General features: G+C 37.4%; 1 protein-coding gene across 4 annotated transcripts in view; it reads right to left on the bottom strand.

Annotated features, from left to right (window-relative positions):
• ULK4 (unc-51 like kinase 4) overlaps positions 1-22898 on the bottom strand; it is a 596079-nt gene that overhangs the window by 545537 nt on the left and 27644 nt on the right. For all 4 annotated transcript variants that reach the window (XM_040636925.1, XM_040636927.1, XM_040636926.1 and 1 more), the window contains 5 exons: positions 22416-22512; positions 17496-17600; positions 15039-15099; positions 13520-13701; positions 13140-13186 (listed from right to left, as the gene is read on the bottom strand). In XM_040636925.1, the coding sequence (XP_040492859.1) occupies positions 13140-13186; positions 13520-13701; positions 15039-15099; positions 17496-17600; positions 22416-22512 (492 nt within the window). The remainder of the gene's footprint in view (positions 1-13139; positions 13187-13519; positions 13702-15038; positions 15100-17495; positions 17601-22415; positions 22513-22898) is intronic.

Genomic DNA, 22898 nt, shown 5'->3' with positions numbered 1-22898 from the left:
GTGTACAATACAGTGATTCAACACTTCCATATAACACCCGGTGCCCACCACAACAAGTGCACTCCTGAATCCCCATCACCTATTTCACCCATCCCCCCTACCCACCTCCTCTCTGGTATCAGTTTGTTCTCTATAATTAAGAGTCTGGTTTTGGGGGGGGAGGTTGTTTTGGGGTTTGTTGGGTTTTTTTTGTTTTTTTGTGTTTTTTGCTCATTTTTTTCTTAAACTCCATATATGAGTGAAATCATATGGTTTTTGTCTTTCTCTGGCTGACTTATTTTGCTTAACATCATACTCTCTAACTCCAGCCATATTGTCACAAATGGCAAGATTCCATTCTTCTTTATGGCTGAATGATATTGCATTATACATATATATCTATCTCACATCTTCATTATCCATTCATCTATCGATGGACACTTGGGCTGCTTCCACAGTTTGGCTACTGTAAATAATGCTGCAAAATACATAGGGGTGTGTGTGTTCCTTTGAATTAGTGTTTTTGTATTCTTTGGTAAATACTCAGTAGTGCAATTACTGGATCATAGGGCAGTTCTATTTTTAATTTTTTGAGGAACCTCCATACTGTTTTCCACAGTGGCTGCACCAGTTTGCATTCCCACCAACAGTGTAAGAGGGTTCCCCTTTCTCCACATCCTCCCCAACATCTGCTGTTTCTTGTTGATTTTAGCCATTCTGACAGGTGTGAGGTGATATCTCATTGGTTCTGATTTGCATTTCCCTGATCATTAGTGATGCTGAACATCTTTTCATGTGTCTATTGGTCATCTCAGTGTCTTCTTCGGAGAAATGTCTGTGCATGTCTTCTGCCCATTTTTTTAATTGGATTATTTGTTTTCTGGGTGTTGAGTTATGTAAGTTTTATCGATAGGTCATTAGTAAATATCTTCTCCCATTCCGTAGGTTGCCTTTTAGTTTTGTTTCCTTTGCTGTGCTGAAGCTTTTTATTTTGATGTAGTCCCAATAGTTTATTTTTGCTTTATTTCCCTTGCCTCAGGAGACATAGCTAGAAAAATCTGCTATGACTGATGTCCGAGACATCACTCCCGTGTTCACTTCTAGGATTTTGATGATTCCAGGTCTCACATTTAAGCCCCTAATCCATTTTGAGTTCGTTCTTGTATTTGGTGTGAGAAAGTGGTCTAGTTTCATTGTTTTGCATGTGGCTGTCCAGTTTTCCCAACACCATGTGTTGAAGAGACTGTCTTAAAAAGATTATACCTTAAAAGTGATCATTTTGAAAAAGATTTGGTAGGACATTGGATCAAAAGTTACAAGAAAAAGCTTCTAGTCACTGCTCTGCCACTGACCCATTCTGTGACCACAACCAAGTCAATTATGCTTCCATTTCCGCATGTGTGCAATTTCAAGGGATAGATGGGTTAACTTCTAAATTTTTTACAATGATAAAACACTATCAGAAACTGACTACTGAAATAGAGGATGCAAAGCAAAAACTTATCTTGGTTCAAGGACAAGCCTAAAGTACTTATGAAACACTAACCTGTTTTTTTTTTTTCAATCTACAAAAATAAATACTGCCTACAAGACTTATTCGACTAAAAGAAAAATGTATTACAACATACTAATTATTTTCCCCAATCTCACCAGAAATGATCTTTATCAGAACAAGAGATAAAACTAAGAATTTTAAGATAGTGTGTTAAGTTATAAAATATTTAAATAAAAACTTTTCTCAGTGTATACCAAATACTTACCTACAACTATATCCTATATATGATGCGCTCAAAAAATGGACTTCTCATAATCAGCTTTCTTCTTAAATGTCACCACTTTGGATGCCCCTAGTGTCCCGTTACACTGTACCTCAAAAGTGTCCCCACATTCATGACATTATCCAAAACTGCACTGGCCAATAATCTTCTTGCAATGACAGATATGTTCCGTATCTTCATTGTTCAAAAGAGTATCCCTCGGTCACATGTGACTATTGAGCACTTAAAATATAGCTGGTACAAGTGAACTAATTTTTTGTGGAATTACTTTTAAATTTAAATTTTAATAACCACACACGGCCAGTGGCTACCACATTAGACAGAGTAGATCTAAAATGTTGTAGTTCCGGGGCGCCTGGGTGGCACAGCGGTTAAGCGTCTGCCTTCGGCTCAGGGCGTGATCCCGGCGTTATGGGATCGAGCCCCACATCAGGCTCCTCCGCTATGAGCCTGCTTCTTCCTCTCCCACTTCCCCTGCTTGTTTTCCCTCTCACGCTGGCTCTCTCTCTCTCTGTCAAATAAATAAATAAATAAAATAATAATAAAATAAAATAAAATGTTGTAGTTCCTTCTTCATGTGTTTACTCATTTATTATCTGTGTCCCCCACCAGCCTAGAAGGCCCGTAAATGCAAGGCTTGGTACTGCTCACCAATGCAAACACCAAGACAGTCCCTTGCATCAAGTAGACCTCAATAAATGTTTGATGACTAGAACAGCGACATTAAAAATAAGGTAACTAAACACATTAGTAGAAAAGGAATGAATATACGACTGCACGAGGTAAACAAAAGTGAAACAGGGTTTTCAATATAAATCTCAAAAAAGAATTTAAGGCTAACATCACTAGATGAGAAAAAGATTCCTTGTAAACTAAAAGCAGTGTAACCTACAAAGGGTATCATTATATACCATGTAACAAGGAATTAAAAGTACACCCAAAACATAAGAACTAGGAAGATCGGTAGGGGAAGAAAGGGATAAAGAAAGGGGGGTAATCAGAAGGGGGAATGAAGCATGAGAGACTATGGACTCTGAGAAAAAAACTGAGGGCTTCAGAGGGGAGGGGGAGGGGGGAATGGGATAGGTGGTGATGGGTAGTAAGGAGGGCACGTATTGCATGGTGCACTGGGTGTTATACACAGCTAATGAATCATCGAACTTTACATCAGAAATCAGCGATGTACTGTATGGTGACTAACATAATATAATTAAAAAAACATTAAAAAAAAAAAAGTACACCCAAGAATAGTGGGAAACTTCAACCTACTTCTCTTCCAAGCACAGCAAGGAGGCCACAATGAATACATATATACAAGCATTCATAATAAAACTGGCAAGGTCAAAGTAACAGATGTATATGCCAAACTTACTATAAACAGTGACCACGCTTACTCAGTAAGAGGCAGTATAGGGCAGTATTTATTACTCTGGAATGAAATGTCCTAGGCCCAGCCTTGTCCCTACCACGAGGGAAAAACTGGAACAGTTCCTTGGGTTAGTTACTCCTCCTTCATGTGCCTGGTTACTTTTATGTTAAATAGGACTGCCTACAATACGTACCTCAAGCTGTTCGAAGAATCAAAAGAGATAATCCATGTGAAGAAATTACCATGTTGTCCGACATTTAATATGTGCTGTATGGGTCAGCTAGTATTACCACATCTTTTACTACATTAATATCATTTTTAAAAATGATTTTATATTAGACCACAAAGATAAATGCATAGAATCCCCAAAGGCAGAAATTATACAGAACATATTATGTTATAAAAGTGAAATAACAAATACAAAGCAAAAAACCTAAATACTTGTAAATTCAGAAGCACTTTTATTTATCTTATGTGTCAAATAAAAATTGAAAGTATCCATCAGGCACAATCATAATCAACACAAATAACACAAGCTGAAACTTAGGAGACATTTTGCTGCTTTACACAGAAGACTGGACACTGACACCCACCTTTCTGTTCTGTCAAGAGTCTGCTAAAAGAAAACATAATTTATAATTAAATGATAACTGGAAACAGAAAGAACGGCTGAAAGTAGACCAAAATGTTTGAGGAAATCCCAGATCACAAGCACAGAGGAAATCGCATTGTCAGAAAATCAACAGAAGAAATCCCTAAGAACCACAGATAAAGACAGATCTCCCCAAGGAAGCCCCAGAGACTCAGAGTAAACTAAAACAGAAGGCAAAGATGAGCCACTGGACGATCACCAGATTACAAAGCCGCACAACGAACAAGCGAGCCAACCAGGTCCTGCTGCCTTCCCATCTCGCTCCTTGGTACGTAAAATAAGCCCTGCAGTCCTGGCCTCCAGGATAAAAATGGAAAATTATTCCTATAGTAAGCAACCTACCCTAAGGTGGGATACAGATGTGGATGTGGGGAACAAAGACTGCGGTCCTCTACACCAGATACTACAGTGGAAAAGGGGATTAATGGAGGAAAGCCAGCTCCAGCCCAAAGAAAAACCCATCCTGGAAACTCTTGCGTAGGCCTCCAGCCTGCCCACCTGCTCTTTAGCCAACTGAGTTTCCAACATGTAAGTCAACCAGCCAACAAGCATCACCATTCACATGCCAGCACTTTACTTTAAAGAGGGTGCTGGCCTACTGGGTGTTTACCCCAAAGATACAGACGTAGTGAAGAGAAGGGCCATATGCACCCCAATGTTCATAGCAGCATTGTCCACAATAGCTAAACCGTGGAAGGAGCCGAGATGCCCTTCAACAGATGACTGGTCCATATATACAATGGAATATTACTCAGCCATCAGAAAGAACGAATTCTCAACATTTGCTGCAACATGGACGGCACTGGAGGAGATAATGCTAAGTGAAATAAGTCAAGTAGAGAAAGACAACTATCATATGATTTCTCTCATCTCTGGAACATAAGAACTAGGATGATCAGTAGGGGAAGAAAGGGATAAAGAAAGGGGGGTAATCAGAAGGGGGAATGAAGCATGAGAGACTAGGGACTATGAGAAACAAACTGAGGGCCTCAGAGGGTAGGGGTGTGGGGGAATGGGATAGACTGGTGATGGGTAGTAAGGAGGGCACATATTGCATGGTGCACTGGGTGCTATACGCAACTAATGAATCATCGAGCCTTACATCGGAAACCGGGGATGTACTGTATGGTGACTAACATAATAAAAAATCATCAAAATTTAAAAAATAAATAAAAAAATAAAGAAGGTGCTGGCGAAACAGACTTAGAGAAGTATAGAGGCAATTTGTATTGCCAACGTCTATACTGATCAATTTAACCATTTATTCATAATAAAAATTAAGTACCAAAGACCACCAAGAATTTGAGGAACTAACAGCACTAAAAAGCAAGACCGTGATGAAAAAGAAGTGACCCACAGGCTAAGGAGATAAGAATAGAACTTGTATAATCCTACTGTTTTAACCCTACATATTAGTCATAACATTTATAACCTTAAATTCTGTTCCAAAACAGAATTTTCATAATCCCACTATTTGTCCTCAAATTCAAAAAGACATTATAGACCAAATACAGGCTGCTAGAGAAAAGAATCAGAATACAATGAAAAAGATCAGTTCATATGATTGTTGAAATAAAACAGAGATTCTCAAGAGTAAAATGAGCAGGGATAAATATCAAACCGGAAACCTCAAAGATAAAATCAGGGAAGAACACAAAGTCTGGCAGTTCTTCATAAGGCTAAACAAAGAATTACTTTATAACCCAACAATTCCACTACTATGTATATATCCAAGAGAAATGAAAACATATGTTCACATAAAATCTTGTGCACAAATGTTCACAGCAGCATCATTCATAAAAGCCAAATTTGGAAACAACCCAAGTGTTCATCGAGAATGGATAAACAAAATGTGGTATTATTGTGCAATGGAATACTATCCAGTCATAAAAAGAATGAAGTACTGATACATACTACAACATTGATAAACCCTGAAAACATTATGCTAAGTGAGAGGCCACATTAAAAAAAAAAAAAAAAAACCCACACACAATTTATATATTCCATCTATACGAAATATTCAAAATAGGTAAATCTATAGACAGAAAGTAGATTAGTGGTTTGCAGGGACCAAGGGGACAGGGGCAATGGATATGGGGTTTCATTGGATGATAAAATGTTCTGTAATTAGATAGTGGTGACGGTTGCACAACTTTGTGAATATGCTAATAACCAATGAATTCACAGTTTTTAAAAAAGAATTTCCATCACATCTACAAACAGAAAAAAAAAAACACAGAATCATATCAATACATGAGGAAAAAGCATTTGACAAAATCTAAGACCCATTCATGATAAAAAAAAAAACTCTCAGCAAACTAGAGATAGAGGGGGAACTACTTCAACTTGATAAAGACCATCTACAAAAAACCTACAACCGATATCCTACTTAATTTTGAGAAACAAATATTTCCCACTAAGGTCAGGTACAAGGCAAGGCTGTTGTCTCTCACCACCACTCTTCAATATCATACCGAAAGCTCTAGCTAATGCAATAAGAAAAGGAAACAAAGGGTAGACAGATTAAGAGGGAAAATATAAAGCTGTCTTTTTTCATATAGGACATAACTGTCAGTAGAAAATCCTAAAGAATTGACTCCCCACCCCTCCCCCGCAAAAAAAAAACCTCCAGGAAGTAGTGATTATGGCAAGGTGCAGGATACAAGGTTAACATATAAAAGTCAATCATTTCCCTATATACCAGCAATGAACAAGTGAGATATGAAATTAAGAACATGACACCATTTACATTAACACCTCAAAATGAAATACTTATGAATAAATCTAACAAAATATGTATAGGACCTATATGAGAAACTACAAAACTATCACTAATGAAATCAAAAAACTAAGGAAATAGAGAGGTATTACATGTTCATGGATAAAACAACTCAATATTGTCCAGATGTCTATTCTTCTTGTGATCCTGAGATTCAAAAGAATTCCAAACAAAATCCCAGCAACTTATTTCATGAATACTGAGAAGTGATTCTAAGGTTTATATGGAGACGCAGAAGATCCAGAATAGCCAACACAATATTGAAAAAGAAAAGCTAAGTTGGAAGACTGATGCCACCTGACTTCATCAAGGTTCACTATAAAGTTATAGTCATCAAGACAGCAAGTAATGAATCATGGAACTTTACATCAAAAACTAGGAGTGTGCTGTATGGTGACTAACAATAAAAAAAAGATTATTAAATAAATAAATATTTTTTAAAAAGACAGTGTGGTATTAACAAAAGAATAAACAAAAAGGTCAATGAAACAGAACAGAGAACTATGAAATAGACTCACATAAATATACTTAAAGGATCTTTGACAAAGGAGCAAAGGCAATACAACGGAGCAAAGATGGTCTTCTCAACAAATGGTGCTAGCATACATGCAAAAAAAAAAAAAAAAAAAAAAAAAAAAAAAAAGAATCTGGAAACAGATCTCACTCACTTTACAAAAATTCAAAACAAAGACCGAAGTGTAAGTTGTCAAAGTATAAAACTGCTAGAAGGTAACATAGGGGGAAAAAAAAAAAAAAACCTACATAACCTCAGGTGTGGCAAGGACTTTCTAGATACAACCACCAAAGGCACAGTCCATGAAAGAAATAATAACCTGGACTTTATTTAAATAAAAACTTCTGTGAAAGATAACATCAGGAGAATGAGAAGACAAGCCACAGACTGGAAGAAGATATTTACAAAAGGGACACCTGATATAAGACTGTCTTTCAAAATGCACAAAGATCTCTTAAAACTCAACAAGAAAACAACCCAATGAAAAAATGAACCAAAGATCTTAACAGATACCTCAGCAAAAAAGATAAACAGATGGCAAATAAACATATGAGAAAACACTCCACATCATATGTCATCAGGGAAACGCAAATTAAAACAATATACTACTATACCCCCAATAAGAATGGCCAAAATCCAAACACTGACAACACCAAATGTTAGCAAGGCTATGGAGCAACAGGAACTCTCATTCATTGTTGATGGGAATACAAAATAGTACAGCCACTTTGGAAGACAGTTTGAAGTTTCTTATACGGAAGTTTCTTACAAAACTAAACATACCCTTACCACACGATCCAGCAATCATTCTCCTTGGGACTTACCCAAAGGAGCTGAAAGCATATGTCCACATGGTGTTTACAGCAGCTTTATTCACATACGCTAAATTTGGAAGCAACCAGGGTGTCCTTCAGTATGTGAATAAACTGGTACATGCAGACAAGGAGATATCTGGCACTAGAAAGACATGAGCTGTCAAGCTATGAAAAGAGATGGAAGAACCTTAAATGCATATTACTAAGTGAGAGAAGCCAATCTGAGAAGGCTACATATCACAGGATCCCAACATTGTAGGATTCCCAGTAGGCCATTCTGGAAAAGGTGAAACAATGGAGGAAGTAAAAAGTTCAGTGACTGTCAGAGGGATGAATAGGTAGAGCACAGATTTTTAGGGCAACGAAAATACTCTTGTATGATACCATAAGGATGACACAGGTCATTATACATTTGTCCAAACCCATGGAATGTATAAAACCAAGAGTGAACTGTAAACTATGAACTGTGGGTGATTATAATGTGCCATTGTAGGTTTATCAGTTGTAACAAATGTACTGCTCTAGTGGGAAATGGTGATAATGGGGGAGGCTAGCCTGTGTGGGGGCAGGAGGTATAGGAGAAATCTCTGTACCTTCTTCTGAATTTTGCTGTGAACTTAAAACTGTTCTAAAAAAATAAACTCTTAGTACAAAAAAGTGAATTTTATGATATGTGAATTATATGTCAATAAAAGAGTGAGAAAGCAAATGAGTCAAGAGACAGGAGGGGCACCTGGGTGGCACACTCAAGCATCTGACTCTTGGTTTCAGTTCAGGTCATGATCTCAGGGTCATGAATTCGAGCCTCGTGTTGGGCTCCATGCTCAGCACAAGTCTGTTTAAGAGTCTCTCTCCCTCTGTCCCTTCTGCTTGCTCTCTAATAAATATATCTTAAAAAAAGAGAGAGAGAGAGAGAGACAGGAAATCCCACACCCATCCTATAGGACTTTTAGGAGAAGATAAAGGATGAAACACAGAAGAAGAGATCCTAAGGAAATAGGGAAGCTAAAGAAAGCCTGAAGCACTTAACAATTTGCCAAAGCAAATTAGTAAAAAGAAATACCTATACACATTCCAATAAAATTTCATACACCTAGAATAAAAAGAAAAATCCAGACACTGAAAAACAATCAAACTAGTCACATATAAAGAAGAAGAAAAAGGTCGGCCCTGAGTCTTCCAGAGCTGTGCAAACAGAGAGCAAACTTCGAAGCATGGCACAGGGGTGAGCAAGCCCAAGGGCAGAAAAAGGACTCAGTCAGCCCCCTATGCCCAAACCCTAAAACCAGAGAGAAAGCCTTGAGGAGGCAACAACTAGAGAAGCAGAGACTCAGAGATCTTTAATAGACAGACAGAGAGAGAGAAAGGGAGGGAGGGAGGGAGGAAGGAAAAAGAAAACTACCAGAAAAAAAATGAAATCTAATCCACTAAGGTGAAGCAGAGCAAAAAATTCACAAATGCAGAAACTGTATTTAAAAAACTGATGATGAACACTTATTTCACCTTATTCAAGTGTCAAACTTATACCAAAAATTAGAAAATCCTCCCTAAAACTTATATGAATCCAAAGGGACCCCAAATAGGCAAAAAATCTTGAAAAAAAAAAAAGTTAGAGGTCTCACACTTTCTGATTGCAAAACTTAAAGACTGATGTTTAGGCTAAATAAACCCTCGCATATTTGGTCAAAAGATTATCGACGAGGGTGCCAATACCATTCAATGGGGAAAGAACAGCCTTTTCAACCGATGTTGCTAGGAAAACTGGATATGTACGTGCAAAAGAATGAAGTCAGACCCTTACCTAACACCATATACAAAAATTAACTCAAAAATGGATCAAAAACCTAAACACAAAAGCGAAAACTGTAACACTCTTAGCAGAGATGAAAAGCTTTAAGACATTGAATTTGGCAATGATTCCTTGCATAGGACATTAAAAGCACAGGCAACAAAAGAAAAAGTGGAAAAATCTGAGTTTCAAAGGACACTATCAAGAGTGAAAAGGCAACCCACGGAATGGGAGAAAATATTTGTAAGTCATATAATCTGATAAGGGATTAACATCCAGAATATATGAAGAACTCTTACAAATCAACAATATAAAACAACCGAACTAGAAAATAGGCGAAGGACATGAACAGACATTTCTCCAAAGAAGAAAAACAAATGGCCAATAAGTACATGAAAAAATGCTCAACATTACTAGTCATCAGTGAAATGCAAGTCAAAACCACAGTGACATGCAGCTTCATAGCCACCAGGACAGCTACTACTAAAGAAAAAAAAATGATGAAAAGGATGTGGAAAAATTGGAACCCTTGTGCACTGCTAGACGGAAAGTAAAATAGTACAGCCACTGTGGAAAACAGTATGATGTCTCCTCAATAACTGAAAAGATAGAATTACCAAATAATCCAACAACTGCACTCCTTGGTATACACCCAAAATAACTGATAGCAGGGACTCGAACAGATATTTGTATACCAATGTTCACAGCAGCATTATTTGCAATAGCCAAAGGTAGAAGCAACCCAAGTAACCATCAACAGGTAAGAAGATAAGATGTTGTATATATATCTAGGAGATATTAATCAACCTTAAAAAGGGATGACTTTCTAATAGATGTTACAACACGGCTGAACTCTGAAAACGTTAAGCTAAGTGAATTAATCCAGGTGCAAAAAGATAGTGTATAATCCCAATTGTTTTAGGTATAGAATAGGCAAATTCATAGAAACAAAAAGTAGAATAGAAGTTTACCAGGACTGGGAGAAGGGGGATGGGGAGTTAAAGTGTAACGGGTAATGGCTTCAGTTTAGGATGATGAAAAAGTTCTGGAAATTGATAGTGGTGATGGTTGCACAGCATTGTGAATATACTTAATACCACTCAATTGTACACTTACCAAAATGTTCAATTTCATATGCTGTATATTTCCAGTTAATAGTTTCTTAATTAAAATAATATGCATTATTATATGTGGATTATATACCTCAATAAAGTTGATCAGCAAAGGATACAAAATTTCATTAATATCCACTGCTGAAAGTTCTAACAAAAGGGCATTTTTATACACACCAACTGGGAATGCATGTCAACACAATATTTCTAAAGAATGTTTTAGCAATTTATCAGAAGTTGCAGAACTATTTATTGCCTTGTGCTCATTTGTTCTAATTCTATGAATCTGCCTTAAGGGGCAAAAGAAAAAAAACAGGCACCAAGATTTAATTGCAAAAATGTTTATCAACATATTATTTACAATGTTATAATATTATCCAAAAATAGGGAACAGGGTAAATTAAATGATCAGACATTCATAGCATAGTAGAAAAGGCAAACGTTGAAAAAAATCTTAGACTAATAGTTAATGACACTAAAAAATACATAACATACGGGATGCCTGGGTGACTCAGTCGATTCAGCATCTGACTCTTGATTTTGGCTCAGGTCATGATCTCAGAGTCATGAGATGGAGCCCCAAGACAGGCTCCATGCTGAGCGTGGCACCTGCTTAATTCAGATTGTCTCTTCCTCTCCCTCTGCACCCTCCCTCTCCCTCTCCCTCTCTCTCTCAAGAAAAACGCACAACATATGTTATAAGGGAAAGAGAAACAGAACATTTTTTAATTTTATTTAAACTTAATTAACATATAATGTATTATTAGTTTCAGAGGTGGAGAGCAGTGACTGATCAGTCTTATGTAATACCCAGTGCTCATTACATCACATGCCTTCCTTAATGTCCATCATCCAGTTACCCCATTCCCCTCCCCCCCAGCTACCCCCCCACTTTGGAGAAACAAAAAATTCTATATTATTCTATTTTGTTTTTCTACATGCTGAACAAAGCCAAGGAATAAACATATATACTTCAACAGTGACTATCCCCCGGCTAAGCTGAGGGCCCTTCTAGGCTATTAAGGGAATATGACCTGGGTCAGAGAAGGCTCTGCTGGAAGAACTGGTGTTTGAATGGAGGAAGACAATAAAAGAAGGTTCCAAGCAGAGGATTTGTCTATCTCATTATCTATCATTTTCCTCAAACACAAGCTGTTTTATAATGAAGCTTCAATCTAAAAGACGGGGGGGAGAAAACAGTACTTACAAAGGAGAAAAAATTGTCTATTTTTTTTACAAGTCAGCAGGGGGCACCCCATTCAAGGATATAAGTTTTAGCTGCAGTGTTAGGTTTCGTTGGTTTCTTGTTAGTGAGCACACCACAAACCCTCTCAAAGTTTTATCTGCTCAAAAATTACCTAAAAATCCTATTTGTAATGCGAGGTTTTACCTTGGGGAGGTAACCTTAGAAGATGCCTAACAAAAATTATCCAAAAAAACGCATTTTGTGAATACTTCTTGTTCCCCCCCAATTTTGCCAGCATGGAAGAATAATTGCTATTACCACATTTCACAAAACCCCTTCACCTTTAGGTTTTCATGTGCTTCTCTAACCAAGCACGACCCCTGCAACCTCCACGCTCCAACAGCTACTACCCACCCAGTAAGAATCAGGCACCATGCCAAGTATTTCATGTACTTATCTTGTTCAAAATTTAATTATTCAAATCTACGAAGTAGATACACTATCCCCATTTTACAGTTGAGGAAACTGAGGCTCAGTACTTAAGGCAATTTGCCCAGAGGGCAGATCTGTGATTCACACCCAGGTCTGTCTGTGAAGCCCATGCAATTCCATCACCCCACACAGACTCCCCAGGGAGCTGAGACTCAGAAAGAGGTAATCATCCAGCCTGGTCTCACCGGCCACCGGAGCCCAGAGCCTTCTAACACTTTATCTAATGTACTTTTCCATCATGGTATGCTATCTGCATAATAAGCAAATATACATCCTTCCATCAGGAGCTTACAGAGCATAATCCCATCAGATTTTAAATAACATTTAAGGAAATCATGCATCACGTAAGGGAAAGATGGTATCACAAGGGAAAACTCTGCAGGAAGCAAACCTAAAACACAGGATCAAGTGTTTAATAAAGAATATTCAAATGGGGAACAGTAACGAAGTTTCCAGCTGTAGTTTATATAATCCTAGAGTTATATTTAGAATAGTATAAGGCCTATTTTGAAATCTTTTTAAATTTATAGTTGGGATGCCTATGATTTGCCTATGATTGCCTATGATTCAGAGTAATTATTATCTCATTATATAAGTATTGAGCACTATGTGCTTTTGATAAATATGTTGTAACTATTTAATGAATAATTTATTAAAATATAAATGTTACTTACATATCCCAGTTTGGAGCTATTCGCAAATGCTGGATTAGCAACTGGAACTAGAATTTAAAAAAATAAGATGTATATTTCATTCATGAAATGACACAGAAATTGACTAACACATATGACCTGTAGACAACTGAAATGTGAATCCTGCCCCAGGAGACAACAAAAGAAGTTCAAAATCACTGTCTGTTCAACCGCTTTCAGAGGTGAGGATTAAACAATAATTTTAGCAAACCTATAATCTTGATAAATCATTTTTTCCACTGTAATTAGATCAAATTAGTATTTTAGCACTAATGTTTTAATCTCAACAGAAATACAAAAGTTACACGCAAAAGGCATGCTGCAAGGGCCACAAAAGGAGTCTTTGCAACCGAACTACGTACCAGCGGGGAATTGAGGAGCCGGGTGGCCACGTCCCGGTGTCCAGCCACAACACACAGATAGCAAAGGAGATTGAGCTTGGCTCGGGAGGCCCCCATGCTCTTCTCAGTGGAGTCGATCTGTGAGCACACTTGCTGCAAAAAGTCATTCCAATCTTGGTCTTTTAGAAATACTAACTTATCCACTGGAGAGGAAAGAAAATGTTAAAAGTAGGTATCATGCAAAAAATAAATAAAATCCTGAAAACATTACAAGAAAAATAAATGGAACATAGAATTTGAATAGCTAAGAGGAGGACAAAGAAAATCCTAACTTTACAATGTCAAAACCAAAAAGTCCTCCAAAGATGACACTACTTTTATTTATTCTTCTAGATTCCTCTTTTTCTACCCATGGAGATTTTTCACCCTGTGAATGGAAAACTATGCATAAAAGATGCCTATAGGAGAATCATCCTCCAACCTAGAATCTAACAAAATACAAAGCTAAATAAAATTCTGTTACAAAAAAGCAAGATAGCCTTTGTATAAATAAAGCAATCTAGCCTTAAAACACCAGAAAGCCAAGAATTATACAGTTGTTAAAAGGTTCCAGTGAAATTATTAAGCATAACAGGTTAATACTGGAGCTGAAGTCATCTGGAAAGTCCAAGTCCAAACCCTCCACAAACAGAAAACAAAAACTGGGCAATGTGATGCCATCTAAAATTAACATAGTTTCAGCTAATTTCTGTCTTTAAGCAAAAAAAGCTGTAATAATAATTTCCTAAAATAACTCAACATAAATGGAGAAAGGGAAGGAATATTATTTTGAAATACTTCTCCAAGGTTTTCATGAATAGTGGTTCTACTTGGTACAATTTTTTTTTAATTTGAATATATTTTATTTTGATTTACTTTGATTTGCTTTTAAGCCACAGATTATACTCTAGCTATGACGACGAATTTTTTCTGGATCTAGCTTAACAGCTGCAAATAGATTTTATCAAACAAAAATACATCAACAGTTAAGGTATAAAACAATTTCTGATATTCATCCCAAATAAGACTTCCCATTAGGTGAAAGGAAGCATAACAATCACCCTTTAAGTATCTCCATTCCCACACCATCCCCACAAAAGTGAACCATCTGACCCCCACTGTCCACTGCCCCACTCTCTGAAGTAGAATCTCAGTTCTTCACTGTGGTCTCCAACCCTCTGTACCCACAAGAGCACCATAAGTGTTGGAAAGTCAATGGACTCTACAAGGGGGAAGGGCAAGAGAAGGGCCCACCCAGCTTTACAGGCACTTGCACTCCCCCCAGAGTACAGGGCAGCCCAGACTCAGCTGACTAAGGTACAAGGCTGACACAAATCGATTACAGGCTTATAACATACACGGCACTGCCCCAAGAATCTAGCCAGGTGGCAAGGAAACAGGACCTCGGCCATTCAATGAGAGATTCCATTTGCTATTAAATTTCTTACTTGTATCTATCTTCCAAGAGTCTATGTGTTTGACAAGGCCTCTATAATCCTACCTGAATGTGCTGGTAGATGCAGTAGCTTTGGATCAAATTTAATTGGTGGTTGTTTCATTATCTGTGGTTGGGGGGAAAAAAAAACTTTTAAGACACTCTTTGAGACAGGTGTCTGTCTCCTGATAGATCTCATATTACCAGATTATAAATCAATTCGGGCAGGAAAAAAAAATCAGTGAAAATTTGCCACTAAAAAGGGAAAGAATTCAACATTGCCCTTCAGATTAAATATACACAGACAATAATTTCTAAAAATAAAATCGTTTCAGGGTGCCTGACTGACTCAGTCAGTAGAGCATGCAACTCTTGATCTCTAGGTCGTGAGTTCAAACCCCACATTGGGGCTAGAGTGTACTTTAAATAAATAAAATTTTTAAAAATCATTTCAATTGATATCCACAATAAAAGCTTCATTAAAAAAGAAGCACTTTATCTTGGTTTACTCTTAAGCTGATCAACTTCTAAGGTTAGAAATTCAGTCATATCAACAAATATTTATTGGCTACCTGAGAGGGTTAGGCAGTAAGCTAAGTGCTAAGGGGAATAACCAAGATAAAAGACACAATCCTACGGTCAGACAGCTGATACTCTGGTTGTGAAGATAAGACAAACATGTTAAACAAAAAAAAAAAAAAAAAAACAATATTGAACAATGCAAAACGGGCAGGACATAATTATAGTTGGAACATTTCACAGAGATAAAATTTTCTAAAGTATTAGAGAATGCAGCAAGCGCTTTAGGCTGACAAGGTTTATGGAAGAGCTGGAAGGAGGCTGAGGTTTTAAAGAATGGTAAGAACTTCATGGTTGAATTAGAGAACACACCACTGCAGGAAGCTGTCAACGGCATGAACGGGAAAGCACATAATTGGTTTTTTTAAGAAAGGGAAAAAACGGGTAGTTGGATCCATGAGTTTGGAACAACAAAGGGTACTTTCATCTTGAGACTTTTAATTAAAATTTCAACCATCATCTCTCTCAATTCTCCGAAACTTCTCTATAGAGCATTTTAAAAAGCTCTGCTGGTAGTATTCTTGCCAACAATGCGTAACCTCAGACGTACTAATCATAAGAAACACTCAGACAAATCCAGCTTGAGTGACATTCTACAAAATACCTGACCAGTACTCTTCAAAATGTCAAGGTCACAAAAGCCAAGAAAAGACTGAGAAATTACCACAAGGCCATGAAAGACAAGGAAAAGAAGGCCTAACAGCAAACTGTTAATAAGAGACCCTAGAACAGAAAAAGGACATCAGTAGTACAACTGGTAAAATTCAAATAAATTCAGAAATTTAGTTAATAGCACTATACCAATGTTAATTCCCTGGTTTTGCTAACCATTCTATGGTCCTATGAGGTTTAACATTCTCCTAATGTTAACATTAGGAGAAGCTGGGTAAAAACTATACAGGAATTCTACTATTTTCGAACCTTTTCTGTAGGTCTAAAGTTAGAAGTTAAAAAAATGTCTACTAAGGCTTCCCCAAAACAATTAAGTATGGTTATAAAAGAAAGAAACAGAAAAAATATGGTCAAAAGATATTACAAACAGTTCTTAGAAGGTCCACTGGGAAAATGACCCATTACACATTAAATTTGGCATGGTATACAATTACTCTGCCAGATATCTCATAAAAATTATTAGCTCCATTATGAAAAATAGCTGGGTAATCTATATTAAATCTTGTCTACCTAGTAAATAAATATGCATCCAAAAACCCATTTGTTCTAAATTATAGTAATGTTCCCAATGAGATGAGAGAAAATGGCCATAAATTAAAAACAGAAAAAGACATTTAAAAAGAAGAATTAAATTAAAATACAGATTAGGTAGTACAGAGGGAGAAATTAATTTTTCTTTTCTTAAGGAGAATACTCATCATCCCCTAGTAACACAGTAGTACATTCCAAGCAACATGAAGCAACAAAAATCACGCTGGGTATGAAGTGCACCTGTGAACCATGACTTCCTAAGCTCCCAGTGTCTCCCCACCATCTGCCCTGGGGCCCTGAGCACCTGTGAGAGGGCGTGGTCTGTGTGTGCCCCACCCACCCACCCCAGCTGGGGGAGCAGTGCTCACTCACATCTGCTTTCCTAACACATTCACAACTAGAGTATTTGGAGAAATTCACCCAAGTGTGTATGGAGAAACAAAGGACTGAGGACAAAGGTCTGAGGTCTAGAAGCCCATGGATGGCGGGGAGGCAGAGCTGATGCAGAAGAGGAAGAAACTCACCACTCAGTGAACAGAAAGCAGTGCAGGAAGAGGAAAAGATTACAGACAGGGCAGGCATTAGAAATGTAGACACGTGGCACAAGTGACATAAAAGCAGACATGAGAAACAGCAAAGAAAATAAGGCAAAGAATATTTATAATAAAAATATCACCAGGGTTCCAGCTCTCAGGGAAGTCTAAAAGCTCAGCCCTCAGCTGTTAGAGCATCTTTCCACACCTTTGGGTTGTCGATAATCGGGGTGACAACAAGATCAGAGTCCATGTAGATAAGTTCTCTCATCTGGGATTCCAGGTCCTGCTGACTCAGGTGTTCACTTGTATTCTGAAATAAGAACAAAAATGAGGCTTTGTTTCTGTGACTAGTGAAGAGCTTGTAAAAACGGAGGTCATAAGGTGCTGAGTTAAGACACCACTGCAAGGGTCACCTAGATCAGCGTACCTCACTTTGCTATTCAAAACACTTTCACGGCCTTCTTTGATGTCCACTAAGATCCTCGGTCATCTGTACCATCATTCCCATTTTTACAGAAGGAAAACACAAAGCTCAAAGTAACTGACTTGTTTGTGTTTACCACAACGGCTAGTTAGGACCAGCAAACAGATCTTTTATAGTCTGATGTTCTAAGCTATGATGAGGTAAACTGGTTTTTCAATCACCAGCATGGTTTTTATCATACATCTACTGAACACTCATCACTTTATTCTGCTTTACAGAATATTCAGTATAAAGTTAAAATTACAGCATAAAAGAATTTCAGGGTCAAGTACTAACCTGTTACCTAAGTGCTAAACACTTCTATCTTTATAAAAGCTGACGTAGAGTTAACACATAATGAAAACAAGTAACCAGATATTTGCCATCAGTTCCTTTGAGATGTTTCTTCGTCCTCTACTTAAACAGTAAACAGAATTCCCATTTCTAGTGCTATGCCTTAGGACTTCCCATCAGACAAAGAAAAAAAAGAGAGAGAGAGAGAGAAAGAGGATTTATGCATTAAGAATTTCCACTGATTTTCAGAATCTATTTTACTTTAGGATAAAATAAAAACATGGACTTTTAAAAAAAAAAAAAAAAAAAAAAAAGAATTTCCACTGAAACACTGACCAGCAAACTGAACAAGACAGAAAACCAAATAAGTGAAAAATGAGGAAATTATCCAAAACTGAGGCAGGGGCATGAAAAAAGGAATAGAATAATTTGTTAACAAAGTTCCAGAAACCAAGACCACCCCTTTGCAACTTAGAAAACAGACATATTAAAAAACAACATGAAAAGTAAATATGGAACAAGTTCGGAAAACAAACAAAAATTTTAATGCTTAAAGGCATGGACTTTCAAGACAGAAAGATTTCAAAGAAAGACCGTAATGAATGACATATTAAGATATATTTTTATAGTATAAGAATTAGGCAGACCAATTAGAAATTTATATATAAAAATTCCCTATATATACACAAAATGTATGCACAGATAACAGATTGCAAACATGAAATACCAAGGATGCCTGGGTAGCTCAGTTGGTTAAACATCCATGACCTGATTTCGGCTCAGGTCATGGTCTCAGGGCCTACATGAAGCTTTGCACTGGGTGTAGAGCCTGCTCAAGATTCCTCCTCTCCCTCTGCCCCTCCCAACCCCCTACTCATGCTCTAAAAACAAAACAAAAAACAAAACAAAAACAAAAAAAAAACCATATTCAAGATAGTAAAAAATAAAACATAATGCTCAGGAATAAACTAAATGATCAAACACCTGCAATCTACTAAATGAAAAAAATTATGTTCCCTAGTTTGAAAATGAACACATATGTATAGAACCAAAAGCAGAAATATCAAAATGTAACCAGTGGTTCCTCTGGGTAATTAAATTACAAGCAGCTTTTAATTTTTTTTGTCCTCTTATACAGTTCCCAAGTTTTCTACAATTATTATAAAAAATTTTGTAATTGAATCTAAAAGTATCACTTAAAAACTACAAAAGACAAACTTTCATATAGTATTTACATAATTACTGCTTGAATATTCTCAATAAAATGATTAAGTGCACTTACAGTAACCATGTGCCAGAAGAGATTCAACATCTACAACATTTCAAAATGCATTTTTTACTTTTACACTGATTTTCTATCTCACATATAACTAAATTATTGGCAGAATGAGATTTTATTATAATGCATTTATATTTCATTTCAATGCAGAAATAAGTTTCAAGCAGTCCAAATGCATTTCACATTACATAAAAATTACAGTAACAAATGAAAGCAATTATATCTCTCAAGCACTAAATACTATGAGATAACATGGAAAAACTTTAATTCAAAACAGCTCTGTATTCAAAAACAACTGACTGAATGAAATTAAAGACCTAAACAAATAGAAAGCCATTCCACATTCCTGGAGGAAAATTCTACATTGTTAAAATGGCAGTACTCCCCAAATTCAAATGTCACCGCTATCACAGTCCCAGCTGGCTTCCTTACAGAAACATGCAAAGTGCAAACTGACCCTAAAATTCACACGGAAATGCAAGGGAGAGCCAGAAGAGCCAAAACTACCTTGAAAAAGAACAAAGTTGGAAGAATCATACCTCCTAACTTCAAAACTTACTAAAAAGCTATGGTGATCAAGAATAGCTAGCTAGGGGCACCTGGGTAGCGCAGTCGTTAGGCAGCTGCCTTTGGCTCAGGGCATGACCCTGGTGTTCCGGGATCAAGTCCCACATCGGGCTCCTCCGCTGGGAGCCTGCTTCTTCCTCTCCCACTCCCCCTGCTTGTGTTCCCTCTCTCGCTGGCTGTCTGTCATATAAATAAAATCTTTAAAAAAAAAAAAAAAAAGAATAGCTAGCTAGGGGTGCCTGTGTGGCTCAGTCAGTTGAGTGTCCAACTCTTGACTTTAGCTCATGGCACGACCTCAGGGTTGTGAGATCAGGCTCCCCCATTGAGTTCCATGTTGGGCATGAAGCCTGCTTGGGATTCTTTTTCTCCCTCTCCCACTCCCTCTCCTCCCTTCCTTGCTCTTGTGCTCTCCCTCTCTTAAAAAAAAAAAAAAAAAAGCTAACCAATTACTGTACTACCAACGTGAGAAGGATGCATAGTTCAACAGACTAGCAAGTCCAGAAATGAACCTCACCTTTATAGTCAATTGGCAGTCAACAAGAATGCCAAGATAATTGGGGAAAGAATGGTCTTTTCAACAAATGGTGCTGAGACAAATGGAAATCCACATGCAAAACAATGAAGCTGCTGGACCCCCTGCCTCCTGCCATATACAAAAATTAACTCAAATGAATTAAAGAGCTAAAGAGCTAAGCATAGGCATAAACCTTTGTAACCTTGAACTAGCAAACGGCATCTAAATTAGGACACCAGAAGCATAAGCAACAACACGCAAACAAAAAGATAATCTGAACTACATCAAAATTAAAAATATCTCTGCTTCAAAGGACACTAGCACCAAGTCACATGCCCAGAATATATAAAGAATTCCTACAACTCAAATGAGTAAAGATTGAATTCTTCCAAAGGAGATATACATATGGTCCATAAGCATATGAAAAGATGCTCAACATAATTAGCCATCAGAAATCAAGGGACGCCTGGGTGGCTCAGTCAGGTAAGCGTCTGCCTTCAGCTCAGGTCATGATCCCAGGGTCCTGGGATCGAGTTCCTCATCGGGCTCCTTGCTCAGCGGGGAGCCTGCTTCTCCCTCTGCTTGCTGCTCCCCATTTGTGCATGCTTGCTCACTCTCTCTGTCTAATAAACAAAATCTTTAAAAAAAAAAAAAAAAAGGCAAACCAAAACTAGATATAATTTCACACCCCCTGTCTGGCTACCATTCAGCATTATTCATAATAGCCCAAAGGCTGAAGCAACCAAAATGTCCAAAGATGGATAAACAGATAAACAAAATGTGGTTTATACACACAATGGAATATTATTCAGCCTTAAAAAGGAATGAAATTCTAACACATGCCACAACATGCATGGACCTTGAAGATACCACATTGAATGTAACAAGCCAGACACAAAAGGGCAAATATTGTATGGTTCCATTCGTATGAGATTACTAGGCAAATTCACAGAAGCAGAAAGTAGAATCGTGGTTGCCAGGACTGGGAGGCAAGGGAGATGGGAAGCTATTGTTCAGCGGGTACACAGTCTCAGTTTGGGATACGAAAAAGTTCTGGAGGTAGTTGGTGGTAATGGTTGCACAAAAATGGGAATGTACTTAATGCCACAAACTGTCCACTTAAAAATAAATGGCGAATTTTACGTAACCTCTATTTTACCAGAATTAGAAAACAATTGGACAATAATAAGTTTTGTTAGGGATGGGTAAACGCTGGAGAGGACTGCTGGGGGACAATGTAAAATGGCACAGCTGCCTTGGAACACGGAGTTACCACACAGTGCTGCGTTACACTCCTGCACGTATAAAGAGAAATTAAACACACGCCCACTCAAAACCGTGTACACAAACGTTCACAGCAGCACTATTCGCAAGAGCCACAAGGTGGAAACGACCCAAATGTCCACCAACCGATGAATGGAAACATACAATGTGGCACATACAACAGATTTTTTTTGGCACTTAAAAGGAACATAGGACTGATACACACTGTAATGTGGATGAATCTTAAAAACATTAGGATAAGTGAAAATAGCCAGTCACAGAACGCATATTGTGTTATTTCATTTACATGCGATGTCCGGAATAGACAAATTTATAAAGACAGAAAGATGAGTGGTTGCCTAGAGTGAGAGGCGAGAGAAATTGAGGGAAAACAGGAGTGACTGCTAAATAGGTGTGGGGTTTCTTTGTGGGATGATGAGTGTTCTCAAACTGACCGCAGTGATGGCTGCATGACTCTGTGAATATGCTCAAAGCCCCTGAATTGTAGACTCTAACTGGGTGAATTACATGGGATGTCAATCATATCTCAGGAAAGCTGTTATCAAAGAAATAACTATGAAACAATTCCCTCTTAAGAGAACTTACCAGAAAAACCAGTGATCATCAGAGATAACAACTTAATTGTAAATTTCATCATTTTGATCATAGTTTGTAGGTGAACTTGGCAATTATTCTTCTGCATCTATCTTATATGAAAAAAAACAAAAAGTGCCCCTCTGCTCACCTTGGTTGAAGGAGAAGTCTTCTGGGGTGAATGCTGAGTCCTATCCTCACCAGGACTTAATCCCACTGCAGTGCTCGTTCTTGGAGTTGGACGAGAACTAGAAAATACAGACCAGTCAACATTACTCAGATTTTAGAACCTTTAACGTGTTTACTATTATCTGGGGGAAAAGAACACATCTCATGAAAAACACAGTAGAATAATCAAGATTCTAGGTGATCTCACATATTTAAGCCCTAATTTGTGATTATCCAACACTACTTCTCTGTAAATGTCTTTAAAGCAATTTCCTGGCTAATTTATTATGTCTTTTCTTTATAGCACCTTTGTTATATACAGTAGTTTCTATTTTAACTAGAAACCTTAAAACATTGATTATTTTTTAAATGTCTGCTGGTATCAGGATTGACATAATAAAATAGATAGGACATTCTACAAAGGATGGAAAATATTTACAATTTTTTCAGAACATGTTTGAAGTGG

This window comes from Ursus maritimus, unplaced genomic scaffold (genome assembly GCF_017311325.1).
Source record: "Ursus maritimus isolate PB19 unplaced genomic scaffold, ASM1731132v1 scaffold_20, whole genome shotgun sequence".
NCBI lineage: Eukaryota > Metazoa > Chordata > Mammalia > Carnivora > Ursidae > Ursus > Ursus maritimus.
The sequence above is the reverse complement of the archived record's forward strand: the minus strand, read 5'-3'. Positions and strand labels throughout refer to the sequence as shown.